Below are 25,753 nucleotides of genomic sequence, written 5' to 3' on the forward strand. Positions count from 1 at the left end.
CTGCCCTTCCTTGACCTGACCCTTCCAAACCTCTCTGATTTTAAAACAGAAGCAAAGCTGGGAATGTGGCCCAAAGGAAATGAACAGAATGGAACACTTGGGATTGGTCAAAAAAAAAAAAAACTGAGGGAATTGCAATTTAGATAGTTCTCTTTTAAACCAGAGCAGATGTCTCCAGTTTTTTTAATAATGCATAGCTATCAGTAAAACATTTTGGAGAATGTTCTCAATGCATTTATATGTATTGTCTATAAATTACATACACTGTTAATGAACTATTATGAACATCATAAAACTTGGAAAAATAGAAATTTTTTAAGGATGAGAGAAAAAATGAAATAATATTCAAATCTGGTGTCAATAGGAGTCACTGAAATTTATTAAATAGGGGAAGCTGACATGGTCGTATCTGTGCTAAAGGAAAATCATTTTGGCAGTTGAGGGAAGGATGGATTGGAGTGGGATAGAACTGAAACAAAGATGAGAGGTGATGAGAGTCTAAGCTAGGGTGTTGACTTAAGAAAAGGAAATAGATACAAGAAATTCCATGGAGGTAGAAAAAAGATTTAGCACAACTGATATATGGGGTGGGGGAGAAGGTAAAATGACACTGACATTGTGAATCTGGGTGACTGAAAGAATGAGGGTGCAGAGAATTGTGGTTGGAAGGAAAATTAATGTATTGAGGTTAGTGATAAAGAGGCTAACCCAACCATGCTTTCCCTCACTGCCCAGAGCAGGGGGCACCTGCTGAAGTAATGAGATGATTCTAGGAATAAACAGTAGGTACAGTTAAAACAGTCCTAATAGGGAGTTTCGTCCTCACCTCCTTTCTACCTTTTTCATAGATTCCTCATGGATACACAAGGATACCATAGGGAGAAGCATTTAATTGCCATTTCCAATGGTCAATTTAATTGTCATTCTCCCAATAATATATCTATAACTATGTCCTTAATGAGACTGGAATGATTTTCTGTAGTTCTTATGATAGCTGCAGTGGAAGTCAATTGGAATTGCACATTTATATACCTGAAGTCTCCCCTGGACAGGGTATGTTTTAGCCACCCAGGTTTTCTTGAATGCAAGGTGATAAAGGGAAATAGTGTGAGATAAAACTGGAGAGGTAGGATGACACCAGAAGAATATGGATGCTAACTAAGCTAAGGAGAACTCTATCTGGTAGGCAATAGGAAATTGCCAGGAAAAATACTCAAGGATTTTTGAGGTGTGGCATAAGATCATCAGAGCTGAGCATCAGGAAGAAACATATAAGCCTATTTCTTCTCATTCAAAGTTCATTGGACTTAGACAGAGCTTTACTCAACATTCATCTTTCTAAATAAGCTATCATATATTTGACAATAATCATTTTCTCATCTTCTTTAGATTTTTTAAGCCCTTAATCCCATTAACCTTTTCTTATAGGACTTATTCTTCACATATACATTCTTTTATCTGATTTCTTTTCCTCAAATGTGAGAAATTTCATCAACTTGGAATTTCCCTGCAATGGTACAGTTTGCAAACCATCCATGGCTCCTCATAACAGTCTGATTGTCCACCCACCATCCCTTTATGACATTTTTAACTTCTGTTCCATAGAGTTTTTGGTGGGTTCTATGCTGCAACTTGCTCACAGCCTCACCATGTGCCTTGCCCTGTGTATGATTCTAAACTTTAATTCTCTGGAGGCAGTGGTCTTCCACCTCTCACTGCCAGAAAGCAATACTGGGAAAATATTAGCATCAAAAAAGAGACCCCAAATTAAACAGAGAATACTAAAAAGGATCTCACTAAAGGTCTTGACTAAAATGAGAAGGTTCCAATTCATATTTTCTTGTACATTAAAATTAGTCAACCTGAGCACTTACCTCTTAATTTACAATAGTAACATTACATTATTGATTCATAGTCACATTTAAGATACGTAGATTCTGAGTGATCCTTGTTTCTCTTACTTTATTTCCAAAATAGGGTTTTATTGTTAACTCTTACATATGCAGTTTCTTCTGTGTATTTTTCCATTGTTGGCTAATATACAGCTCTTTGTTCCTCCCTGAGAAGTTTATATCTTCAGTAGGTTGCTATCCAAACAAATTCCAGTGTTAGTTATTTTTAACTGTACTATTTTTCAATTTAACAAGGAATATTTAAGTAAACAAAGCTATGTTCTTCCTCATGGCATCAAAAACACAAAACATTCTGGTCAATTTTGAGCTAAGTATTTGCAGAGATTTCAAATGTCATGAACTGTTTAGTTAATCTTGATGGAAACATGTTGCCAGCACCAAAGGAAAACTACAAGTGACTTCAATTATTCAGGGAACTAGGATTCCAAATTATTTTTTCCTCCTCCTTAGAGCTTCCATAGCCTGAAAAAAAAATCTTGGTGATAAGCCAGTGTATTTAATATTTAAATTTAAGATTTTAATACTTAAATACTATGAAAAGCTATAAATCTAAAAAAAGAGACATATCTTTAAACGTATTTTTATGACAGTTTTAAAAGAGCCAACAGTGAGTGGTTCTAGGATGAGGTTTTATGCAAAAAACTTACAAAATCAAATATTTTATGACCATCTGATCATTAGTCAGTGACTTGCATTTTAAAAAAGCACTAAGAGAATGTAATGGTGATGATTAGGACCAGGTGGAAAGGAGCATGTGCCCCATCCCCTCAAAATTCCTAAAGACTGGAGCTATATCTGCAATGACTGGCCATTGACCACTGTTAGAATGGGCAGAGGAGCTGCCACCTTTACTAAATCACTTTTATACATGTTTTTTCATGTTTCTTCTCCCTTGGACTCCTTCTTGTCCAAGCTGGAGTGAAAGAAGGAAGTAAGAAAAGAGGAAGGGATTTCTCCTCTCCCCTTGAACAGGAGAAGACAGTGGTCACTTGGCCAGTAGATGGTCTGGAATGACAGGTCAAGACAGGCAATCTCTGAATCTCAATTCAGTTCTTGGCTGTCTCTCATCTTTCTTTTCTGAACATAGGATAGCAATGAACGAACCTGAGAGGACATTTGGTGGGCTCCCAAAGGGAGATTTTCTTACCAACCCTTTTCTCTAAGAAGCCTGCGAGCAATGCCACTAGGGACACTGAAGTGTCCTCCCCATGAGGAACCAGGAGCTGGACCTTCCCAACCCTCCCTGATAGTCCTATATTAGTGGGAACTACTTCCACAAAGGCAGATGGGGAGTCTTTGTTGACCAATTCCCTAAAGGTTTTTAACTGTCAGGTCATCCTGATAGACTTTTTGAATGTTCTTTTTTCTGCATTTCCTCATGAGAATTTGTGTCCTTTTGTTTTATTTTCTATGGCTTTTAAATAAAAACTGTTATAATATCTGATCCCAAAACTATCCATTGAGTAACTTTGCAGGAGAAAACCTAGCTGTCCACCTTTAAGAAGACCTTGGAATCAGTCATACCTAAATTTCCATGGAGAAATAAAAGTGAGGGCATCAAAGTCCCAAGAAAGACACTGACCTGCCAGGTCAGATGCCCAGGACCTGACCTAAGATTGGATTTCCCAGAGTCTCTGAGAGAGACTGAGACATGAAAGATAAGAACGTTTCACACTTTTTGTGCTCTATATATCTCAAAAATGTCTTTAATGGACTCCATTTCCTCAGTGGATAACCAAAAATCAAGTGGGGTCACTTGGCCCCTAGAGGAATGACAGGTCAGGTAAGTGAGGCCCAAGGAGGAAATGTATTTTCCTAGAAACCCATAGGCAGGATCTGAATCCAGATGCACTGGAGCAGACCTGGTATTGTTTCCACTAACCCAGACTGCCTGTCTTAGAGAAAAGCTTCATTCAGAAGGCCCAGGTATGCAGGATTAAACTACAAAGTAAGGTAGGAGCAGTGACAAATTTTAGACTTCTGAAGAGGAGAGTAAGGGTGGGATTTAAAAAATGATGTTCCTGTATCAGATTGGTTCCTATCTTAGCCAGTTTGAAGATAAGACAACTAGAAATGTCTGGGAAATCCAAAATGACATGTTTAGGTTAGTTAGAGGGAAATGCTTAATTTCAGTGAGTGTTGTTGGTCAATTATCTAAAGTTACCTTTAAAAATAGCTAAGTCATTTCTTGGAGGAAGGGGTTGAATTTGTACCAATTCTGCCAGAAGGAAGTATGGACTAAATAATCCCTTAAACTCTCTTTTCATATTGAGAAAAAAGTGTACAGCCTCTAGAAAGATAAGTTTGGCTTTGAAAAGTAAAAAAGAAAAATTAACTATAAAGGAAATGAATAAACGTTTAAATAATGCATTTCATGTGACAACCTGTGCTAAGCAATGTTTTTGACAAATATTTCATTTAATCCTTGCAACGACACTGGTAAGTAGGTATTATTATTATCCCCATTTTACAGTTGAGGAAACTGAGGCAAAGAGGTTAAGTGACTTATCCAAGGTCACACAATGATTTGAACTCAGGCCTTCCTGAATCCATCCCCATTTTTCTATGCACTATACCACCAGCATCAGCTGTAACACAATAATTACCCATAAAGAAATTACTTAGGTAATGATGGATCATCAACAGGCATGGCAAATTTGTTGGATTTTTTTAAATTTAAGATTACTCATGTTCTCTAAGAATTACAGCTCTGAAAAATCTATGAGGAAAATGTAGTTATTAGAACTGTACAGATACAATTAATACATTCACTTAAGATATTTGTAGCTTCTCAATTTAAATATATGTATACATATATATATTTACATAAGAAAATTACAGTATATACAAACTAAGTGGAAAAAGAAAAACATTTTAAGACCTTAGAGTTCTATTAAAAATGGTACTACTATTTACAGTACTATTTTATAAAATGAATTCCAAAAGTAAAATGTTTTCTTTGGTTTAGCAAAATGATTTCTAATGAGAATACTCATCTTGTTAGGACTGTGGTTCAGCATTCCTGAACTAAGCCTCTCTTGTATCAGCTGATTATTTCAGGGGAAGGGATGGAAGCTGATTTTTTTTTACTCTGGAAACAGCACATGTGAACACGTAGGATCACTGGAGGAGTGAGCCTATAGGTCATTTCACAGTGCAAAGGTAGACTAAGTAGTCCTGTCAAAGCGGGAGAGGGAAGTCTCCCTTCTGACTTGCAGTTTTCTCCACTGATGGGCAATCAATGGAATTCTCTAACATGAATTTATGTGGTTTTACTGTTGATCTTCAATGATATCTAAGATCCTGCTGATCTTTCATTTGGTAGAGGAGTGGTAGAAGAAGGGAATGAAATCCTTGTTGACTCATTTACTTAAAATTCTGTTATTTTACCAAGCTCCTGTTTTACTTCCAAATTTTAAAATAACAAGAAAAAAATGCATTCTTCTCTCAAATGTCTTTATAAAAAGTATTGACTCACTGCTGAACATAATAATTAATATGTGCATAATGGGATATAGTTTTGAATTAATTATAATTATAGTCTTTCCTTTTGATTGTCTAATGAGGATATTCATAGACATGGCTAAAATATTTCGAAGCTTCAGACTCAGTTTCCTAAGCTATTGAAATTTATTTCTTTTTTTAAAAAGTGCCGAATAAGTAACTTTTCAGTTTTGTTTCCATGTGCTTTTTACCTGAAGACATGAAGCAGATAGAAGAATAATAAGATGCAATATTTCCCCATTGTTCAAGGAAAGGAATTGCTTTCTATATATTGAAATTCCCTTTAAGCAATTATGTTGTTTCCAATAATAACTGTTTTCATGAAGGTATGGGGATTAACCCTGCAGAATAGAAGCATCTTCTTTAGGGGCTCATTTTACAGTATCATGTCATAAATTTTAAAATGTACTTCAATGACCATCTAGCCCAATCCATTCATTTTGTGAATGAAAAAAGTGAAATTAAGAGAAAATAGGTAATTTTCCAAAGGTCAAATGGATAGTAAATAGAAAATATAGGATGTGAACTTGGGTCTTCATATTCAAAATTCATCACTCTGTCCACTGTCTCCCTTTTAAAACTACATTATGCTGAAGCTGGCACGAGTGGTATTATTTCACTAAAAGTAGAAAAGTCTAAAATCTTCTAATATTCATGTCTTCTGGCATCTGTGTTTGACATATGGAATTAGTTGGAATTGTCATTTCAGACTTTAGGAACGGAAGGCTACAAGCAGGTTTTTATACTGCCAGCCTCTTTTTATTAGCTCCTAACTGAACAAGAGTTCCCAGAGCTCTCTGATAGTCATTACTAAGGAGGTGCAAGGATGGCTGCAGGGGGATTGGGGATGGTAGAGCTGGTTCCTCTTTTTCCTTGTCTTCTCCCCATACATTATGTCTTTGTTGGCTCTCAAACACATTTTACTTTGAAGGAACGTTAGAAGAGGAATATGGGAAGGCAAGTAGGAGGCAGAAGAAACTCTCCTTCTTCCCCAAAGGTTGTTTTGGGGTAACCTTCAACATTTGAGAAGAGCCATGGGTGTTGTTGAAAGCTCCCTTGGACAGCTAGCAGCTTCTTGTTGAGATATCATCATTCAAACATCCTCCCAGCAAACCCTGAAGCCACGGGAGAGGAGCGCTCTTTCCCACCAGGTAGACAAAATGGGTCAACATGGAATGGCTTCATTCTGCAGGGGGCCACAGCTCCTTCTGGGCCTCTTCTGTGATGTGAGGGAAGCAGAAAACTCCTCACTTCCTTCAGAAGTCCTTATCCCAACCCGATGTTTCATCTGGGGGGATGCCCTTCTCGGGGGGATAGTTGTCAAAGTAGCTGTGGTCTATGGGTCCATTGAGCTAATGGGAAAACAATGAAAGCAAATATAAACAATATCAGTCCTAAATGTGGCTCTTGGACAGTAATTTTAGGTTACCATCATTCCTTGTTTTTGTAATCAAAAAGAATATTTCAAAACAAAATATTTGAATCATCAATTCAAATCTAGCTAACAAAAATCTCATAACACACTTTTTCTGGCCAGACCTGTGATTTCATTAGGGAGGAGAACCTAAGGTATCAAAATCCCTTCTACCATTACAAACTGATCTCTGACATCTGAGGAATCTGGGATCACAGGCTCAAAGGAGGCAGCCCAGAAGCAGACAATGACTCTATCTTCCACCCTCTATGTCATCAGGTTCCCCCTTTTTATAATTAATATCACATGTTGTTTCATATACTGAAATTTTTTTTTTAGGTTTTTTGCAAGGCAAATGGGGTTAAGTGGCTTGCCCAAGGCCACACAGCTAGGTAATTATTAAGTGTCTGAGGCCGGATTTGAACTCAGGTACTCCTGACTCCAGGGCCGGTGCTTTATCCACTACGCCACCTAGCTGCCCCCTTATACTGCAATTTCAAAGGGTCTTTTGTTATAATGGGGAAAGGGTGAAATGTTAAAAACTAACCTATTAGAGCCCATCCCTTCTATATTCCCCACCCCACAATGACCAAAAGAGAATCAAAATATCCAAGGAACTTCCTTTTTTTCTTTCTAGAATTCAAATTTTAAAACAACAGATCCTGAGACTATTTCCAGAACACACATTAGGACTGCTGAGATAGGTTAAATGTCTCAGATCCTTCTCCATCTCAAAAGGCTGCCACAGATTTCTTTTTTTTTTTTTTGGTAGGTTTTTTCCAAGGCAATGGGGTTAAGTGGCTTACCCCAGGCCACACAGCTAGGTAATTATTAAGTGTCTGAGGCTGGATTTGAACTCAGGTACTCCTGACTCCAGGGCCAGTGCTCTATCCACTGTACCACCTAGCCCCCCTGCCAGAGATTCTTAACTTAAGGTTCATGAATATTATTAAAAATATTTTGATAATTGTATTTGTGAGCCTTTGAATTTTACTGGATGCATTTAAAAATGTCATTCTTGAGATGGGGTCTCTAGGATGCCCTAGGTCACCAAAGGGGTCCACTATACAAAAAAAGTAAAAAATCCCACTCTTAGAACAACATTTGCCCAGTTCTATTCTTTCTATGGTATTATCCCTCTGGTTCATGTGATGGGAAAAGGAGTTTTTTATATATATATATATATATATATATATATATATATATATATATATATATACATATATATATAAATAATTCTGGATGCTGATTTTTTCCCCTCTAAAACACTAATTATGAAATTGCATTATTATGAAAATTTTGTTATATGTGGCATTATGTTATGAAAACAAAATTTACGTTAATTTCCTTTGTTTAACTCCCAGAGTTCTCTAATGTCCACTTTATCCTAGGTCTATCCTCACCCTCTTTTTTTCATACCTTCAAGCCATGGATTAGCCTTTGTCTATGTGTGGGTTCTCATTGATATGTTTTACACTAAAAAATATTCTATGGTCAAATCAGTGTGGAAAATGCTTCTGTAAAGACATAATTCAGCCTTTCCCCTCTCAGTACCCTTCTAACCAAAGTGGAATCCCCTCCTCAGTGATTAGGGATCAGAGGGCACCTTCATGGTTTCTTAATACAGGAAGACCATCCCTCACAGTCATTTATCCCCTTCCACTATTTTTTTTTTTTGCTTTTTAAATTTACTTGATAATCTGCAAAAAATGGTTACTGTGGATATGAGGAAAATAGATACAATACCTCTCTTTTTAAGGGAGAAAGCAGGCTTCTCACCTTCAGTCCCTCCCAGTTAAAGCCATTCAGCCACCTCAGAAGAAATGAACAGCGGGGAGAAAGGGTTACTATTATGATAAATTCATCATTAGAATATAACATTGTTTCTTTAGCTCAGGTGATCTTGTCCCTGATTTGAATACAACTAGTCAAAAAGTCTACTGACCACTGGTCAGTAGAAACAGATGTTATAAATCTGAAATGGTTTGCTGGGAGCTAGAGTCTTAGCTAATTCTTGTAGAACCCCTGACACCAAAAGGATAGTTTTCCAAAAGCAAAGTTCTTTTATTCAATTCTATTCTGTTCTGTTATTATAGAATGATCCTCATTGAAAGGAGTGCCTCTTCTTTTTGACATTTTTTTTTAATTTTTTAAAAAAAATTTATTTAAGGCAATGGGGTTAAGAGTGACTTGCCCAAGGTCACACAGTTAGGCAATTATTATTAAGTGTCTGAGGTCGGATTTGAACTCAGGTCCTCCTGACTCCAGGACCTGCGTTCTATCTACTGTGCCACCTAACTGCCCTCCACTTTGGCATTCTTGTTAAGTCAGAAGGTCTAACTCCTTTTCTAGATGTTTATTATTCCATTAATTTTTTTTTAAAAGTTCATTTTACATATTATGAATTTTTTCAAATATCTATAAATATTATAGGCAAAAGAAAATTTTAAAAATCAAAGAATTATGGTAAGCAAAATGGAACTACTGCAATTGAATTAAAATCTAATTAAGAGTATGCATTTTATGTAAGTCACCAAAGGTATAGGAAGTCAATCTTATAACTTATTGCTTCAAGAAAGAATCAGAATTTTGAGGTTCTACAAGAAGCCTTGTAAAACTTTTATTTTGAAATACACTTCAGAGGAATAATATAATTACTACATAACACATTTAAAGCTGTATGAGCTGAGGTTCTTAGAAGAAAATCTGAAGAATATAAACTAGAATAGCAAAAGCAATAAAGATTTTTTTAAAATACAAAAAAATTACAACATTTTAGCAATTGATTTAGCTGACTTCCTTGGCAACCAATATCTGAAAAATCAGGGCTTCTAAAAACAGGAAAAAAAAATTAATTTCCCCACTGGAAGTCAATCTCTTCCTAGAACTTAAGCTTTTTAAAATCATAGCAAGGGAGGAAGAGTTAATTATCTGGGAGCTTTAAATGGAGCTTCTCACAACTTGCATCCAAAACTAAGGCATACTAGCCAAATTATAGACTTATTTTCCCTGAGATATAAAAGCTATGAATTCTGAAACTATTAGAGGAATTACTTTTAGCTTTTTTTTTTATTACAACTGTGTCCCTTGATATGACAAAGAAAATGCTGGATAATATATGGAGGCCCAAAACTAAAAACTAGAAAGTATCTTTTGATTCAATAAAGTCATAAAAATATTTCAACATATTTTACTATTCATTTATTTTTCTGGGCAAAGAGAAATGATCATGGTACCTGTGTCTCTTAATGTCATTGATTCCACTCTTCAGATTTCCCAGCCTTTCTGTAGGATTTTGCCTTTAAAAAAAGTTTATAACAATTTCACTTGAGTGAATGGAATAATGTCCAATTTTCTTCCTTTAACTTATTTAAGTAAATCAAGGTATCTTTGTAGCAGAAACATTCTGAGTTTGCCAGAATATGACATTTAAAAATTTTTTCTTCTGTGACATATTTGGTTATTGAAATATACTGAAAGTCAGACAAGAATTATAGAAATATGGGGGAAGGATTTTTGGAAAAAAAATAGTTTGTAAATGCAAAAATGTAAGATTTGGGGATTTAAAAAAATAAAACAAAAAGAAGTTTGGTTGATTTAGTTTGCAATAGACTATATGAGCCTTTTAAAACATTGCATCATGCTTAGAATAACATGAATGAAAATCACTCACTGCCTTATTAACCTAGAGTTCAGAATTCTCAAGATTAACCTTGACTGATAAAAATATTTGTGAGACCTCCAACTATACATGCAATATGAAGGCAGCTCAAAATCTTACACCTATATACGCCATAGAGTAAAATGTGACCCCCTCCTATTGTAATTACAAAAACTATTAACTGAAAAGATTTTGGGTTTTGGTTCATGATTTCATCTGTAGTGGGAACATTCTACAAAGTTACTGGGGCACCTGCCATGGCCAGGTAGCAAGCATGCTTTGGAAGTGGTCTAGAGCTGAGGTTCCTGACCCCAAGCCTGTCCCTCTAGAGTGTGCTGCTTCTCAGGAAACCGGTAAGACCAGAGGAGTAACCAGATGTTCAATATTATGGAGAAAAGATTGTGGAGACTTAACTTCCCATAAACTCAGGGCTATTTCCATTATCTGCTGCTATCATCTGTTATTACCTGCAAAGTCGGCGAATCAAATCTTCAGGGCGTCGTGTTACCTTCTTGGGAAAATCTATTTTCTCGATTCCCTTGAGAATCAAATTATAAGTCATCATTTGGTCAATCCCAGAAAATGGAGGGCTAGAAAAATATAAGAATACAACACATTTTTAACATTCTCAATTTTTAAAAAATTCAATTTTTATGGTCAATGAAAGATCAAATTCAGTCAGGGGGGAAAAAAGTCTTAAGCTTTAATGTAGAAATTGCTTTGGGGGTTATACCTTGATTTATATATGTAAATATTTTGGTTATTGTTTGATCTTAAATGGGACCCTGGTTACAGACCTTGGATTTTTGGCCTATATGAAGCTGCTATCTTTTACCTTTTACCTCTAATCATTGTTGACTGAATGAGGGCATCGTCTTTTCAGGAACTGGTGGCAAACTGAAAAAGAATACATAAGAATCCCCACAGACCCATAATGATTTAGTTTTAAAATGCAACATTTCCTAAGTTTTTTGATTTTCCTATGGATTTTATTTATTTTTTAAAATATTCCTAAATTACATCTTAAATTGGATTATACTACACTTGGATGTGTTGTCCCAACAGCTTATTTGACTCCTGTGCATTAGGATGTAGAATCCATTAAAATCAAGCTTAGCTATGTTGCTATTTCTCATTGTTCCTGCCCTTGGCTCAGTGATTAATTTTTGCACATGATTTCTGAATTGATACTACTTTTCTCCTAGGACAGAAAGAGCTGCACTTCTTAGAAAATATCTCTTGTATAAGTGGAAAGTAAAACACTGTATATTAATTATTTTATCCATGCCCACTGAAGTCAGTCTTTAAAATCTTTAACACAAACCAAGTTCCTCTTAAAAATCTTTGATTTTAAAATAAAATAAATTTCTTTAAATTAGAGATAATGACTTTCCTAATGTAGTACCCCTCCCAGAGAGCCATCTCTTATAATAGAAAAAGGGGGGAAATGGTTCAACAAACTAAACAACACATTAAAAACTTTGAAACTGTAGAAACTGCTTCTTTGGGACTAGGCTTGGTCATTATAATTTTACAGCAACACATTCACACTAATTACTTCACTATTTTTCTTTCTAAAATCCATTTTATTTTCAACTCCAAATTCTCTTTCCAACCTTTCTCCCCTACAAATAAGTAAAACAAAACTCATTAGGTATATATAGAGTCAAGTAAATTCCTAATTCACCATGTCCAAACATGCATGTGTGCATATAAAAAAATCTACATAATAGATTTGTGCATATTTATGTACACACACACACACACACACACACACACACACACACACACACCACACCACACCACACCACACCACACCACACCACACCACACCTAAATCTGCGCTCTCAGCTCATCATCTTTCTCTGTGGAAGTGAGAGGCATGTTTCAAGATGAATCTTTCAGAATTGAGGTTGGCCACTGGGTTAATCCTGTGATCAACACAATTTTCTTAAATCTTTCAGAGCTCTTTGTCTTTATATTATTGTTATTGAATAAACTGTTTCTATTCACTTTACTTTACATCAGTTTCATTCAAATATTGATGAAACTATCTCCATTATTACTTCTTAAAGCAAAATAGTATCCCCCACATTAATATATTATAATTTGTTTAGAAGTTCACCAATTGATGGATACATCCTTGGTATCCAATTATTTGTCAACATGAAAAGAGCTACTATATTTTTCTTCATATGTGTCCTTTTCATCTTTCTTTGTTCTTTTTGGGGTGTAGGACTGATAGCAGAATTGTTAGACCAAAGAATAATAAGTTTAATAAGTTTTGGGGTATGGTTTGAAGTTGCTTTCCAGAATGGCTAGATCACTGCATAGCTCTACCAATAGTGCATTAAAGGACTGGTTTTTCTACAGTGCCTTTAGAATTTATTTTATTTTCTGGCTATTGAGAGCTTGAATTTCTTCCTCTGAAAATTACCTACTCACATTCCCTATGTGATTTAGAAATAATACCTTTAATCAGAGAAACTTGCTGCATGGATTTGTTCCAATTTCCTAGATTTCTTTTCATTTTTAACTAGATTAGTTTTGTTTGCATAATACTTTTTAACAGTAATCAAAACTATTCATTTTGTCTCCTATGCCCCTTTTTATCTTTTTTTTTTTTTGGACATGAATTCTTCCCCTATCCATAGACCTGACAGGTAGTTTCTTCCATACTTCTCTAATTTGCTTATAATTGTGCTCCTAAAGTCTAAGTGATGTAGGCACTTGGAGCTTATCCTAATATTTTATGTACCAAATCTATCCTGCTGATTGACTTCTCCATTTCTAACCCAAGATCAAATGCCTTTAATGACTATAGCTTTGTAGTTTTGTTTGAGACGTGGTATTACTAGGTTCCCCCTACTTTTGCTCATGAATGTCTTTCATATTCTTTACTTTTTGTTTCTCTAGATGAATTTTGTTACTATTGAATTCTTTGATAGTCTGATTGACATGGCACTGAATAAATTAGTCTTGTTATTTTCATCATATTGGTGTATCCATGAGTTTTCATTTTTACTAATTATTTAGATGGCTGAAATGAGTTTTTTCTAATTGTGTTTAAGAGTTTCTGTCTTGACAAAAAAAGTCGCAAGTATTTTCTACTATCTGTTATTATTTTAAATAGAGTTCTATTATCTAATTTGCCTAAAATTATATTTAGGTACTTCACTTCCTGTCATTGTTGTAGATGTTAGATATTTTTACATGGAGGGAGGGTGAAATTAAAATCCCTCACTGTTACAGTTTTATTATTTCTCTCTGCAATTTATTTCATTTTAAAAAATTTAGATGCTATGTTATTTGGTACTTAGATCTTTAGTATTGATATTAATTCATTGTTATTGATAACTTTCAGCAAGATGACATTGCCCTAGGTATTTCTTTTGATTAGGATTCTATTGCTATTGCACTGGTTGAGGCCATGATTGCTGGGGTTTTTTTTACTGAAGCTTAATAAATTTTACTTTAGCCCTTTATTTTAAACTAAGTGAATCTTTCTCTTTCAAGTGGTTTTTAAAAGCAATATATTATTGATTCTGATTTTTAATCATTCTTTTATACTCATTTTTTATGAATGAGTTCATCCCTTTTAAGAGTTATGAGTGTTAAATATGCATTTCCCTCTATCCAATTTTTATGCTTTTCCTTCTCTTCATTTCCAACTCCCCTTTAAAAGTTTGTTTTGCTTCTAATATTTTTTATTCCCCGTCCCCTTTCCCTTAACCTCTTCCCTCATTTCTCTATTGGGTAAAGTATGTTTCTAATATTCAACTCTCTCTGTGTGTGTGTGTGTGTGTGTGTGTGTGTGTGTGTGTGTGTGTGTGTGTGTGTGTGTTACTTCTCCTTAATCAGTTTAAATGAGTGAGGTCCAAGAGTCACCTGTCCCTTACACTTTTTTTTTTTTTTTTTAGATTTTTCAAGGCAATGGGTACTATTGTCTGAGGCCAGAGTTGAACTCAGGTACTCCTGACTCCAAGCCCAGTGCTCTATCCACTGCGTCACTTAGCCACTCCCTGTCCCTTACTCTTGATGTACAGAATTCCATTCAAGTATTCCATTTCTGTTGGATAATTCTCCCCAATTTTCCCCTTCTTCCCCTTCTAATGTATTCCTTTTTTCCTCCCTTTTCATTCCTCTTTTAAGATCATCAAAAATAGACAGAATCACACACAGTCCTCTATTGAATTAATCCTTCTACAATCCCTGACAATGACAGAGTTCTGAGGAGATAACAGGATTCACTTACCCATATAAGAATATATGCAAGTTAATAGTGTTTTGCTCCTCATGAATGCTCATACTTGCTTATTTTTTAAATGCTTTTGACATCTATATCTGTATTTCAAAAGATCTCACTTGGGTTTTTGCAATCAGGAATACTTTGAAATTCTCTGTTCCATTAGAGGTCCATTTCTTTTTACCACCCTTGCAGGAAATTACCAAGTTTAGCTGGGCAAGTTATTTTTGGTTGTAAATCTAGAAGTTTGACTTTTTGGAGCATTAGATTTTAGTTCTCCACTCTTTGAAGTGGTGGATATGAAATTTTATGCAGTTCTGATTGTAGTACCTCAGTACTTGAATCTTTTTTTTTACTGGCTGCTTTCAATATTTTTTTCCTTAACTGAGAGTTTGGGATTTTGACTACAGAATTTCAAGGAATTTTCAATTTGGGGTTTCTTTCAGGAGTGATTCTTTACATTTATACTTTGCTTTCTGGGTTTTTTAAATTTAAATTTTATTTTAATTTATTTCCATTCCAGTTCTAACAGCAGTTTTCATTAAATTTAAATATGTTCAAATCTTTAAAGATTTCTTAAAAGAAGTTTCTTTAATTATCTCTTCTCAATCTGTGTTCTAGTCACTTGCTTTTAAAAGCTATGAGATTTTTTTCAGATTTTTAATTTTTAAAAAATTATGTCTTAATTTCTCATAGAGCTATTCACTTCTACTTGGTGAATTCTTTCTTGGGTAAGGTTTTACACTTCTTGTTTCATTGTTTTAATTTTCTTTCCAAATCTTTCTTCCAGAGCTCTCATTTTTTTTCTCTTACTACTCCCATTTGGTTTTTCTAAATCATTTTTGGCTCTACTCTTTCTAAATTCTTGCTTTATCTCTTCCAGGAATTGTTTTTGGATTTGTACCCAGGTTGAATTTTTCTTTGAGACTTTGCTAGTATATGTTTTTAAATCATTCTCTTCCCTTGGATTTTTGTCTTGACTTTCCCTTTTACCATACTAGCAATCTATAGTGAGATTTTTTTAATTTGTTCATTTTTCCAGTCCACTTCTTAACTATATATGAGGGCTAGACTCTGAACACATCTGAGGAGAAAATCTAGAAAATGGTTCCGTTTGTTCTCTTTGAGCCTTCTGTCACCTCAAGCTTCCCCATCTGTAGCCTTTCGGCACTCCTGAGGGGATGTGATCTGGACTGATCTTTTCACTTCCCTCCTGGAATGTACTCTACAAATTCCCAAACTAGGTTTGTCCCTAATTGGAAGTTTCTGTGAACTGTTGCTAGATTCAGAATCTTGAAGGCTTGGCAGGTTGCAAAGAAATAAGCTGTGGGGTCCTCTTTAGTCTGGGACTCTTTAGTTTGGCTGATTATTTCATTGTAAGTTTTGGCAGTGGCTGGAGCTAGACCTGAGTCCTTTCTCTGCTCCGGGGCCAGGACTCACAACTTGTGAGTTTGTGAATTTATTTTTCAATTAGCTCACAGTAAGAACTCATTATTGAGTTTAATTAATTTTTATTCTTCCTTGTAAAGTTTATTATACCAATGTTTGCATTTTAATAATTTTGTATTTTTAAATGTAAATTAACATAATTTTAAGTTATGATGATAAGATAAAGGGATCATGCCTCGACGTGATTTTTCTTGATATTTCCTGATATTAGAGATACCAATTGCAATTTATAATCTTAGTGAGCTGCCTGCACACTGGGAGAGTAAGTGACTTTTCTAGAGTTACATAGTAGGTTTCAAAAGGTAGGACTTAAACCAGGTCTTTCTGGCTTTGATCATCATATCCTATCAACTACCTCATAGAGCTTTGTAGTCTATAGTCTGGAAATGCTTTCCTCTCCAACTTCCTTTTTCATTATTTCCTTTGTTATTCTAGATCTTTTATTCCTCCCAAATAGTTTTAATTATTATTGCTTTCTAGTGTGGTAAAACAGATGTTAAACAAATGAGCCATACTTCCAAGTGCAGTCCAAACCACATTAAAATATAATTAGGAAACATTTAACAAAATAAACAATAATATAATAAAACAAATAATGCTAATACATAGATTTTTTTAAAAGACAATATGAGACCTGAAAGGAACATTTTGTCTAACTTTGTGGCCTTTGTTTCTATTTGGATTTGATACTACAGCTACAAAATATTGTTTTGCTAATTTGGTTCATGTAACACTATCCCAATAAATTAATTTTGGTAACATCGTCATTTTTATCATGTTGGCCCAGCACAGGCATGAGCACTGAATGTTGCTCAATTTAGTTAAGTTGACCATTATCTATTCTGAAGAAGCATTTTGTAGTTATACAAGTAGTGAGTGTTCTTTAATAGATTGCTTCCTAGATATTTTGTTCATTTTCGAGTTAAAAATGTCTTGGTTTTGGTTATTGCAGTGTAGCACCCTGCTCTGGCCTCACTTCCCCAAAACACACTCAAACTGGCAAGTTGGGTTTCCAGAGAGAAGACAGCTACCTTAGGTTCTAGGGTAACCCTATGGGTCACCACTTCTAATATTGTATTTCCAGAACCCTGACAAGTGGATTCACATTAACAATTACCCAAGAAATTCAACTATCTCCTAGAAAAGACATTTCCTTAAGTGACAGGACAAAAGTAGCAGTTAAACCATTTTGAACCCTGTCCCCCAAATCCACAAACACACAGAACCTGGCAAAATCTTAGGCCTAAAGTACAACAGTGGTACAGCATGTGTATGGGGGACATAACAACAGAACTGCAGGCTTCAAATGTCCTTTGAATGGAGAGTCTCCTAAAATTTCCCTGCCAAATAGGGTATTCATGTCAATGATGGAGTGACCCCTCTGTTCCTAGACCAGAGAACAAATGGAAGAGTGAATCCACTGGGTTTGCCCCTTAAAGGTCATGGCATTTGTAGGATGTATTGGAATGGCTGGTCACTAACAGCCGGAATGGTTTGGAAATCAACCATGGACAAATTCACCCCGAAGTTGATCAAAATTGGACAGCTTTCTTTTGTACTCAAGACTTATTAGGATTCTTTCAAGTCTTGGAGATTTATCATGCTCTTCCATACTTGGTCCAATCTAACACTTCAATTTCCTTTATTTTTATTCATCTTTTCTCCAGCAGTCTCAGAGTTCAACCAAGTTATAAACCTAAAGACCCTTCCCCATTTTTGCTGAGTGACTCTGAATGACATTGGCCTACATGAATCATTCTGTCCTCCTCCTATCAAAATACAAAGCGTCCTTGCTCTGTAATTTCAGGTTTGGAAACCTCTCAACTCTGTATGATTCCAAAAACTGTGTTTTAAGAACTTTCTAGGAGTCTAATCTGGCCAAAACTCTGAAGGTCTTCCCCTTCCTGACTGATTCTTTGGACAAAGCAAAGTCAACCATCTTTTGCCTCAATTTGTAGCCAGCCTTTAATTCCTGAATAGGAATTGCCTCACACAGACTGAGACCTGGGAAAGACCTTAGTTTATTTTTTTTTTTTCTGATTTTAAAATCATAGTTTTTATAATCCAATTTGTCATACAAAATAATGGAAAAACCTTCTTGGCCACTAATTTTTTTCTTTTTTTTATAATCAAGAAAATATTTTAATATCTTTTTTTCACATGGTAGACTCTTGGTTTTTTTATTTTATATTATTACAATAATTTTGTTCTAAGAGTAAACATAACCCTCCCCCCCCAAAGAAGATGAGAAACCTCAAGAATAGTGAGAGAGAGAAAAAAATGTACTTCAGTCTATATTCAGATTCCAATGGTTCTGTCTCTGGGATGAGTTGCTTTCTTTATCATAAGTCTACCAGATAAGTTGCTTCAATATTTTTCCCACAGTTGCTATTACTAGCTGTACCTCCACTCTATTCCTCCCCACTCTCATTCATTCTATTCTCTCTCCTTTCATCCTGTCCCTCTCCAAAAGTGTGTTGTATCTGAGTACCTTCTCCCACAATCTTCTCTCTCTTCAATCACCTATTCCTTCTCCCCCCCCCCCAATTCCCCCTTATCCCACCCCTTTCTTCTCATTTTTCCTCTAGGGTAAGATAGATTTCCTCACCCTATTAAGTGTATATGTTATTTCCTTTCTGAGCCATTTCTGATGAGAATAAAGTGTTACTCATTCCCCTCATCTTCCCCCTTTCCACTCCATTGAAAACACTTTTTCTTGACTTTTATGTGAAATATCTTAGCTCCTTCTTCCTCTCCTTTCTCTTTCTCCCAGTACTTTCATTTACCACCCATTGACTCCATCTTTTTACTATATTATACCATTATATTCTGCTCCTTCCTGTGCCTTGTCTATATATGCTCCTTCTAACAGCTCTTATAAATGAGAAAGTTCATGTGAATTATCAGTATCTTCTTCCCATATAGGAATACAAACAGTTCAATGTCATTAAGTTCCTCATAGTTAGTCCTTCTTGTTCACCCTTCTATGGTTCACCAGAGTCCTGTACTTGGAGATTAAACTTTCTGTTCATCTCTGATTGTTTCAATAGGAAACTTTGAAAGTCCATTTTTTCCCCTGAAAGAGGATGTTCAGTTTTGCTGGGTAGTTGATTCTCGGTTGGAAACCAAGATCTTTTGCCTTCCAGAATATCATATTCCAATCCTTACAAACCTTTAATGTAGATGCTGCCAGATCCTGTGTAATCTTAACTATAGAGCCACAATAGTTGAATTGTTTGTTTCTGGCAGTTTTTAGTATTTTGTCTTTGACTTGGGAGTTTTAGAATTTGGCTATAATATTCCTGAAAGTTTTTCTTCTATTTTCTCTTTCAGGAAATGACCAGTGAATTCCCTCAATTTCTATTTTACCCTCTGTTCCTAGAATCTCAGGGCAATTTTACTGTATTATTTCTTGAAAAATGAAGTTTAGGCTGTTTTCCTGGTCATGATTTTCAGGTAGCCCAAATTTTTAAATTATTTCTTCTGGATCTGTTTTCAAAGTCAGTTGTTTTTCCAATGAGATATTTCACATTTTCTCCTAATTTTTGGCTTTTCTGGAAGAGTTTTATTTCTTCCTCATTTCTTGCAAAGTCATCAAGTTCCTTTAGTTCCTTTCTACATTTGAAGGAGTTATTTTCTTCAGAGAGAGCTTTTTTATCTCCTTTTCCAACTGGCCTTTCTGCTTTTGAAGGCATTCTTCTCCTCATTTGCTTTTTGTTTTGCTTTCTCCATTTGGCCTAAACTGGTTTTTAACATATTATTTCCTTCAAATTTTTTTTAATTTCTTTTACCAAGCTACTGATTTGGTTTTCATGATTTTTCTGCATCACTCTCATTTCTCCTCCCAATTTTTCCTTCACCTCCCTTAATTGCTTTTCAAAGTCTTTTTTGAGCTCATCCATAGTCTGAGCCCATTTTCTATTTTGCTTGGAGGTTTTGGATATGCAAGCCTCAATTTTGTCATCATCTGAGTATGTGTTTTGATTTTCCATGGGACCAAAGTAATTTTCTTTGGTCAGATTTTTCTTTTTCTGTTGTTTGCTCATTTCCTCAGCCCAAGACTAATTTACAGCACTTCCAAGGCTTTAGGGGGCTTTTTGGGGACACCTCACTGGGACCTTTATTACTCCAAGGTCTTATGCTCTCTTGCCTGTGCTTTCATATGTAGATGACCACAAGTACTCCCCTCTGCCCTGGAGCTGTGAGGAGGATCCATGCTATCTTAGTATGGAAGGCCAAACTGCAACCGGGATCTGAGTATGGGAAACAGCAGAGTCCTGCCTCAGAGAGAGAGAGCAAAGAGATTTCTGCAGTCTTCCCTGGACCCCCTTACCATCTATAGGCTATGATCTGGAGGTGCAAGCTGGCATCCCTGATTCTCACTGTAGGGCTGCTCTGAGGTCAATGCTCCTTACTCCACACTCATTCTGGTACAGTCAAGACCTTAGTTTAAAAAGGCCAAGGTCCTCCCACCATATCCTGGGCCATTGCCATTGGACTCTGAGGATCTAGAGGAGAGTATGAGGTTGGTCACTTTGCACCCTGCCTCACTTAAATCCAATTCACTTTTAAATCCTGATGCCATGATTCTCTTTGAGAATGAAGGATAAACAACAAGGAGTCTGCCTTTTTTTCATTTCAGATCCCTTCCAATACCCTGGTGCTTTGGTCATACTTCTGAACCATATAATCCCTATTTCTTCTCTGAGGGGACATGACTTGGGTTTTTCTGAAAAATGTCCTCACCTTGGCCTGTGGTGTCACAGCAATGAACCACAATATGCAGTAAAATACTGAAGACTTAACAACCTCTGTTGTCACATCCTTAGCACTGAGATGGGAGATGTCTTTTTTCCAGGTCAGTCCTGAGAGTATCTCTCTAGATGCTCTCTCTTGTCATCATATCACTATGCGGAATTCTCTCATTCTCTGTAAGAGTCTTTAATCATGTACTTTCTGAAATTCCATTATTGTCAGGAATTTTAAAGGTATTCATATTCTCAGGTACCTCTCAGAAAAAAAGGCATCATGTCCTTTTCCTCCTATTCTTAAGCGGGTACTTACTTCACTTCTCCCCAAAGTTTCAACTGCATCTTACAAAATGCTTTCGATATCCTCTCAAATTCTATCTATCAAGTTGCATTGCTAGGTCTCAGAGTTGGAAGTATACAATATTCATATATTGCTTATATAAGTCCCTAGTTGTAATGGATAGAATAATGCAACAGATTTTAATATTTTAGCATTCAAATGAGGAAAAGTCATCTTGTAGAAACTGGTATAACTTGTAAAGGGAATATATACCAGAAAAGAGGCTGCCCAAATGCATCCCAGAACAAAAGAAAAATTCTCGTTTTTCTTCAGAGGATTCCTGTATAACTAAGAGGTCCACAGAGAAGCTTTAGCAAATAAGAGCACCAAAAATATCCCACAAAAGTTCCCACACCATAGAATCTTTGAGATCACTTTTCCATTTTTCAGATAACTAGTCTCTCTAGTAACATAGATAATTTTTCCTACTACTATGGTTCATAGCCTCAAACCATCACATTTATCATAACCAAAAAGGCAGGAAACTCAATTAGTCCCTTTTTTTCTCATTTACTCAAATGGCAAAGCAAAAATAGAAGTGATAGACTATCTCTGCCAAAACCTGGAGTTCTCTGTCCCACAAAGATGCAGAGTGAAGGAGAGGAGGGAAGGGAGAGTGGGTACAAACCTAAAGTTCAAAGGTAGTGATGTTTGTCCTACATTCTCAAAGAAGACCATGCCATCAGGGAAGCCATTGACAAAAACAGGAATTGGATTGGGGGGGGGGGGGAGTGCTGTGCTAAGTCACCAGCCTCACTTTCTCCTCCAGAGCCATCTGGGCCAGGTGGTCAAGTATGAATCAGGATGATTGGAGATGGCATGGACTCAAGGCAGAGTTAAATGATGTGCCCAAGTTCACACAGCTAGTAGATATCAAGTATCTAAGGCCAGATTTGAACTCTCATCCTCCTGACTACAAGGCCAGTGCTCTGTCCACTGTGCCACTTAGCTGCCCTCAATGGGAGCAGCAACTCAAACTGTTTCTATCAGACCCTTTCTTTGCCTTCCCTAGGTTCCCCTTTGAAGTGAGGCAATGGCTGTGAATCTCAATTGCTAAATTTATAGTTTCTGGTCCTCCAGAAAGAATTGATTGTCAGGGACAATGGCACAGTGGACCTGCTGCTAGTCCCAGCATAGGGCTAGGGTTGGTGTTTCTGCCAGACATGCACCATGGTTTGTGGATGGGCTCCTCACTGGTGTCAGGATGGACCAGTGATCTGTTGGACACCTTGGGCTGGATCTTTCATGAGTCCTACCACAGTCACCCCCTCTACCTTCAGGCTTGGAAAGGTGGAAAACTCGCTCTTTCAGTTCAAATGCTACTCTGATCTTCCAGAAGGATGAAGACCCTTGGACCAGATCTGGAAGAAGTTTCTCCAATTCAGCCCTGGGCTCCTGGCCTTCCAAAAATGGTGTGGGTGTCCAGCCTCTGGCTAGCCAGTTCTTCCCAGTTCAGTAAGGTTTCCTCAGGGTTGCCAGATCTATGAAGACCATTTTCCAGATTCCTGGGCATCTTAAATTAAAGAAGTGACTGGAAATAAAAGGGATAAAGGAATTTGTACTGGAGAGAAGTTCATTGCCTTGTTTATATGCAGATCAAGTTCTCAATGTCAGAATTCCTTCCAGGTGGTAGAATGCTTTTATCATAGCAGAATGGGGCTCATACTTAGATTTCATTTTCTCTTTTTTCCTCTTATGAGCTTCAACCTTGCTAAAATCTAAAAAGAGCTCCTCTTTCATTATATAGAAATGTTATTGGTTTTTCTGGGTATATTTTATATAATAATTCTTTACTAAAATTGTTAATTATCTCAACTAGTTATCGATCTTCTAGAATTCTTTAAATAAAACCACAATGTTATCAGAAAACAGGAGGACGTGTGTCCTCTTTGCCTACCTTGAGATGCTTTTTTCAGTATTTCTACAAAGATGTCAAATAATAATAGGGAATAATAATGATACTAATTTTATCCCTTTATTTATTGGGAAACCTGATGTTTCTTCAATTTTCTTTATTCTGAAAAAAAAAGCCTATTCCATTTTCTTTCTGGGAACTGGGTCTCCCCCATATTTCTTTTCATATTGAAATGTTTTACTGGTTTGTTTGGGTTTTTCTTTTTTATCTTTTGGTTTCATGTAGTTTTTGTTATACTGAAGAAGATTCATTTCTGCCTCTATAAATTTGGAGGGTGTGAGCAAAGCATAAATGAAGTATTGCTTTTCAGTGGAGATTTATTTCTGATTTATTGATGAAATCATGTCATTTTGGATGTTTTCTTTTCAATTTGATTGTGTTAATTATTTTTCTGATGTTGAATCATCCTTGCATCCCTGTTCTAAATCCAAATTGGTTGTAATGATTTCTTTTGGAATAAATTATTAGTCTTTTTGCCAGATTTTTTTAAGTTTTCAATTGATAGTCATTCATAACATTTGATCTATGATTCTCTTAGTTTAATTCTTTAGAAGTTTAGATGTTGATATGGATATTCAGTCATGTCTAGATCATGCTATCCATGGATTTTCTTGGCAAAGGCATTAATGTGGTTTGCCATTTTCTTCTTCAGTGGATCCTTTTGTCAGACAAACTGGGGTTAAATGATTTGCCCAAGATCACTTAGTTAGAAAGTAATTGGATTTAAACTCAGGTCTTTCTGACTCCAGGACAAGTGCTCCATCGACTCTGTCACCAGCTGCTGATTTAGAGCTGAAGAATAAGTATTAATAAGTATTTCAAATCAATATTCCTGGTTATAAAAAAAAGTCTGATTTCTCTCTATAGTAAGAAATGGAATGTTATCTCCCCATAATGTTAATTACAAATTAAGTGAAACAAAAGACCAGGAAGCTGGAAAACTTGTTATACTTTATATAAGTCTAGGAAGAAATAACTCATTCTCATTTAGACCAGATAGTATTATTGTATAAGGATGATAGTCTTTGATGAGAAATCATGCTCCCTAATATTGTGCAACTTCCTAGACAAACCTCCAAGGAGATTTAATGATTTCCCTTATCCTTTGTTTATGGAGAAATACTCAATCTCTCTTTTTCTCTCTCTCTCTCTTTCTGAGGGTCAATCTTCAATAGATGACCTTGACTATAGATTTACAGTAAATCTTAGAGAAGAAAACTTTTAATGTCTAACTCACATTTTCTGTCATTTGATTTTAGCCCTAGATTTTCAAGGTTTACAGATTAATATTATGGATATTTTTTATCTCACAAAAGGATTTTGGTAGAGTACTTTCTCAACTTTCCAGAGTAATTTGTATATAAGAAATAACTTAATTTTTAAAGAAGCTTTATAAAATCACCTAGTCCAGGACTTCCATTCTTCTCCCTCCCCAATGCCCTTGGATAGTTCCTTTATAGCTGGTTCACATCTTTTTTCTGAAACTGGATTATTTCCTATCTCTAGTTGGTTTTGTTCATATGGATTTTATATTTTTATTGATAAACTTCTATTTCTTTTGAATTTTCAGTTTTGCTGGCATGTAATTATAGACAATTAAAGATTTTTATAATTCTTTTCATTCTTTTCTAGATTTGCTCCTTTTAGCACAATGTATTTCCCTTATTTATCTCTACTGGTGATATCAAATTTTATAATTTCTTTGTCTCATAGCAAGATCATAACTCCTATTTTGGATTTGTCTGATGCACAGTACACTGTGTTCTAGCTTTTCATTTTGAAACTATTTACTTTTGGTTTGTAAAATGTATTTTTTCTATAAAACAGATGCAGAACCCCTCCATTTTCTGTAATCTCACAGAACTTAGACCCCATGATCTGATGGTTTCAATTACACTTTTACTCATGAAGACTGATCACGAGTGACTTGGAATCAGCTTGAAGAGCTTAACCTGTGGGAAGCCTGTATTTATTTTGGACTTGAATCATATTTCATCAGAGATAAACTGGTTGCAGCAATCCACCTAAACTTAGCTTATCAAAAAGAGGCTCAGTCTTCAAGTTATCCTTTCTGTACATTTCTCCTTTTTTCAGATGACGAGACTCAATGAGAGGAGGCCTAAAGCTTGGTGGTAGGAGCTCCTATATTGCTTTCTCCTGATCTGGGAGTCCCCTGCTGGCATGAGCAGATGGTGTTTCGGTCTCCAAGAAGACCATGACATCAGGGAGGTGATGCCATGATGAGCACATGAACTGGATTTGAGTGTGTGTGTGTGGGGGGGGGGGGGGACTGTGCTAAGTCACCAGTCTCATTTTCTCCTCCAGAGTCATCTGGGTCCAATGGACAGATATGGATCAGGACGACTGGAGATGGCCCTGGATGTGAGGCAGACCTCTGACCTTGGAATCAGGAGGACAGAAGTCTGAATCTAGCCTCACTTATTGGATAAGTCACTTAACTTTGCCTCACATCCAGTTGTCCTGTTTGTGGTAGCAAAAAATTAGAAATCAAAGGGATATCCATCAACTGGGGAATGGCTGAACAAATTGTGGTATATGT

At 35.9% G+C, this 25,753-nt stretch overlaps 1 protein-coding gene across 1 annotated transcript in view; it reads right to left on the reverse strand.

Annotated features, from left to right (window-relative positions):
* Window positions 1-4,759: 4,759 nt before the first annotated feature.
* The window catches only part of PRKG2 (protein kinase cGMP-dependent 2), a 139,843-nt gene continuing 118,849 nt past the window's right edge, over window positions 4,760-25,753 (reverse strand). The window contains exons 16-19 of the mRNA XM_074228569.1: window positions 10,960-11,082; window positions 10,068-10,130; window positions 8,578-8,644; window positions 4,760-6,769 (exon numbers count right to left, since the gene is read on the reverse strand). Of these exons, the coding sequence (XP_074084670.1) occupies window positions 6,674-6,769; window positions 8,578-8,644; window positions 10,068-10,130; window positions 10,960-11,082 (349 nt within the window). The 3' untranslated portion in view covers window positions 4,760-6,673. The remainder of the gene's footprint in view (window positions 6,770-8,577; window positions 8,645-10,067; window positions 10,131-10,959; window positions 11,083-25,753) is intronic.

This window comes from Macrotis lagotis, chromosome 3 (assembly GCF_037893015.1).
Source record: "Macrotis lagotis isolate mMagLag1 chromosome 3, bilby.v1.9.chrom.fasta, whole genome shotgun sequence".
NCBI lineage: Eukaryota > Metazoa > Chordata > Mammalia > Peramelemorphia > Peramelidae > Macrotis > Macrotis lagotis.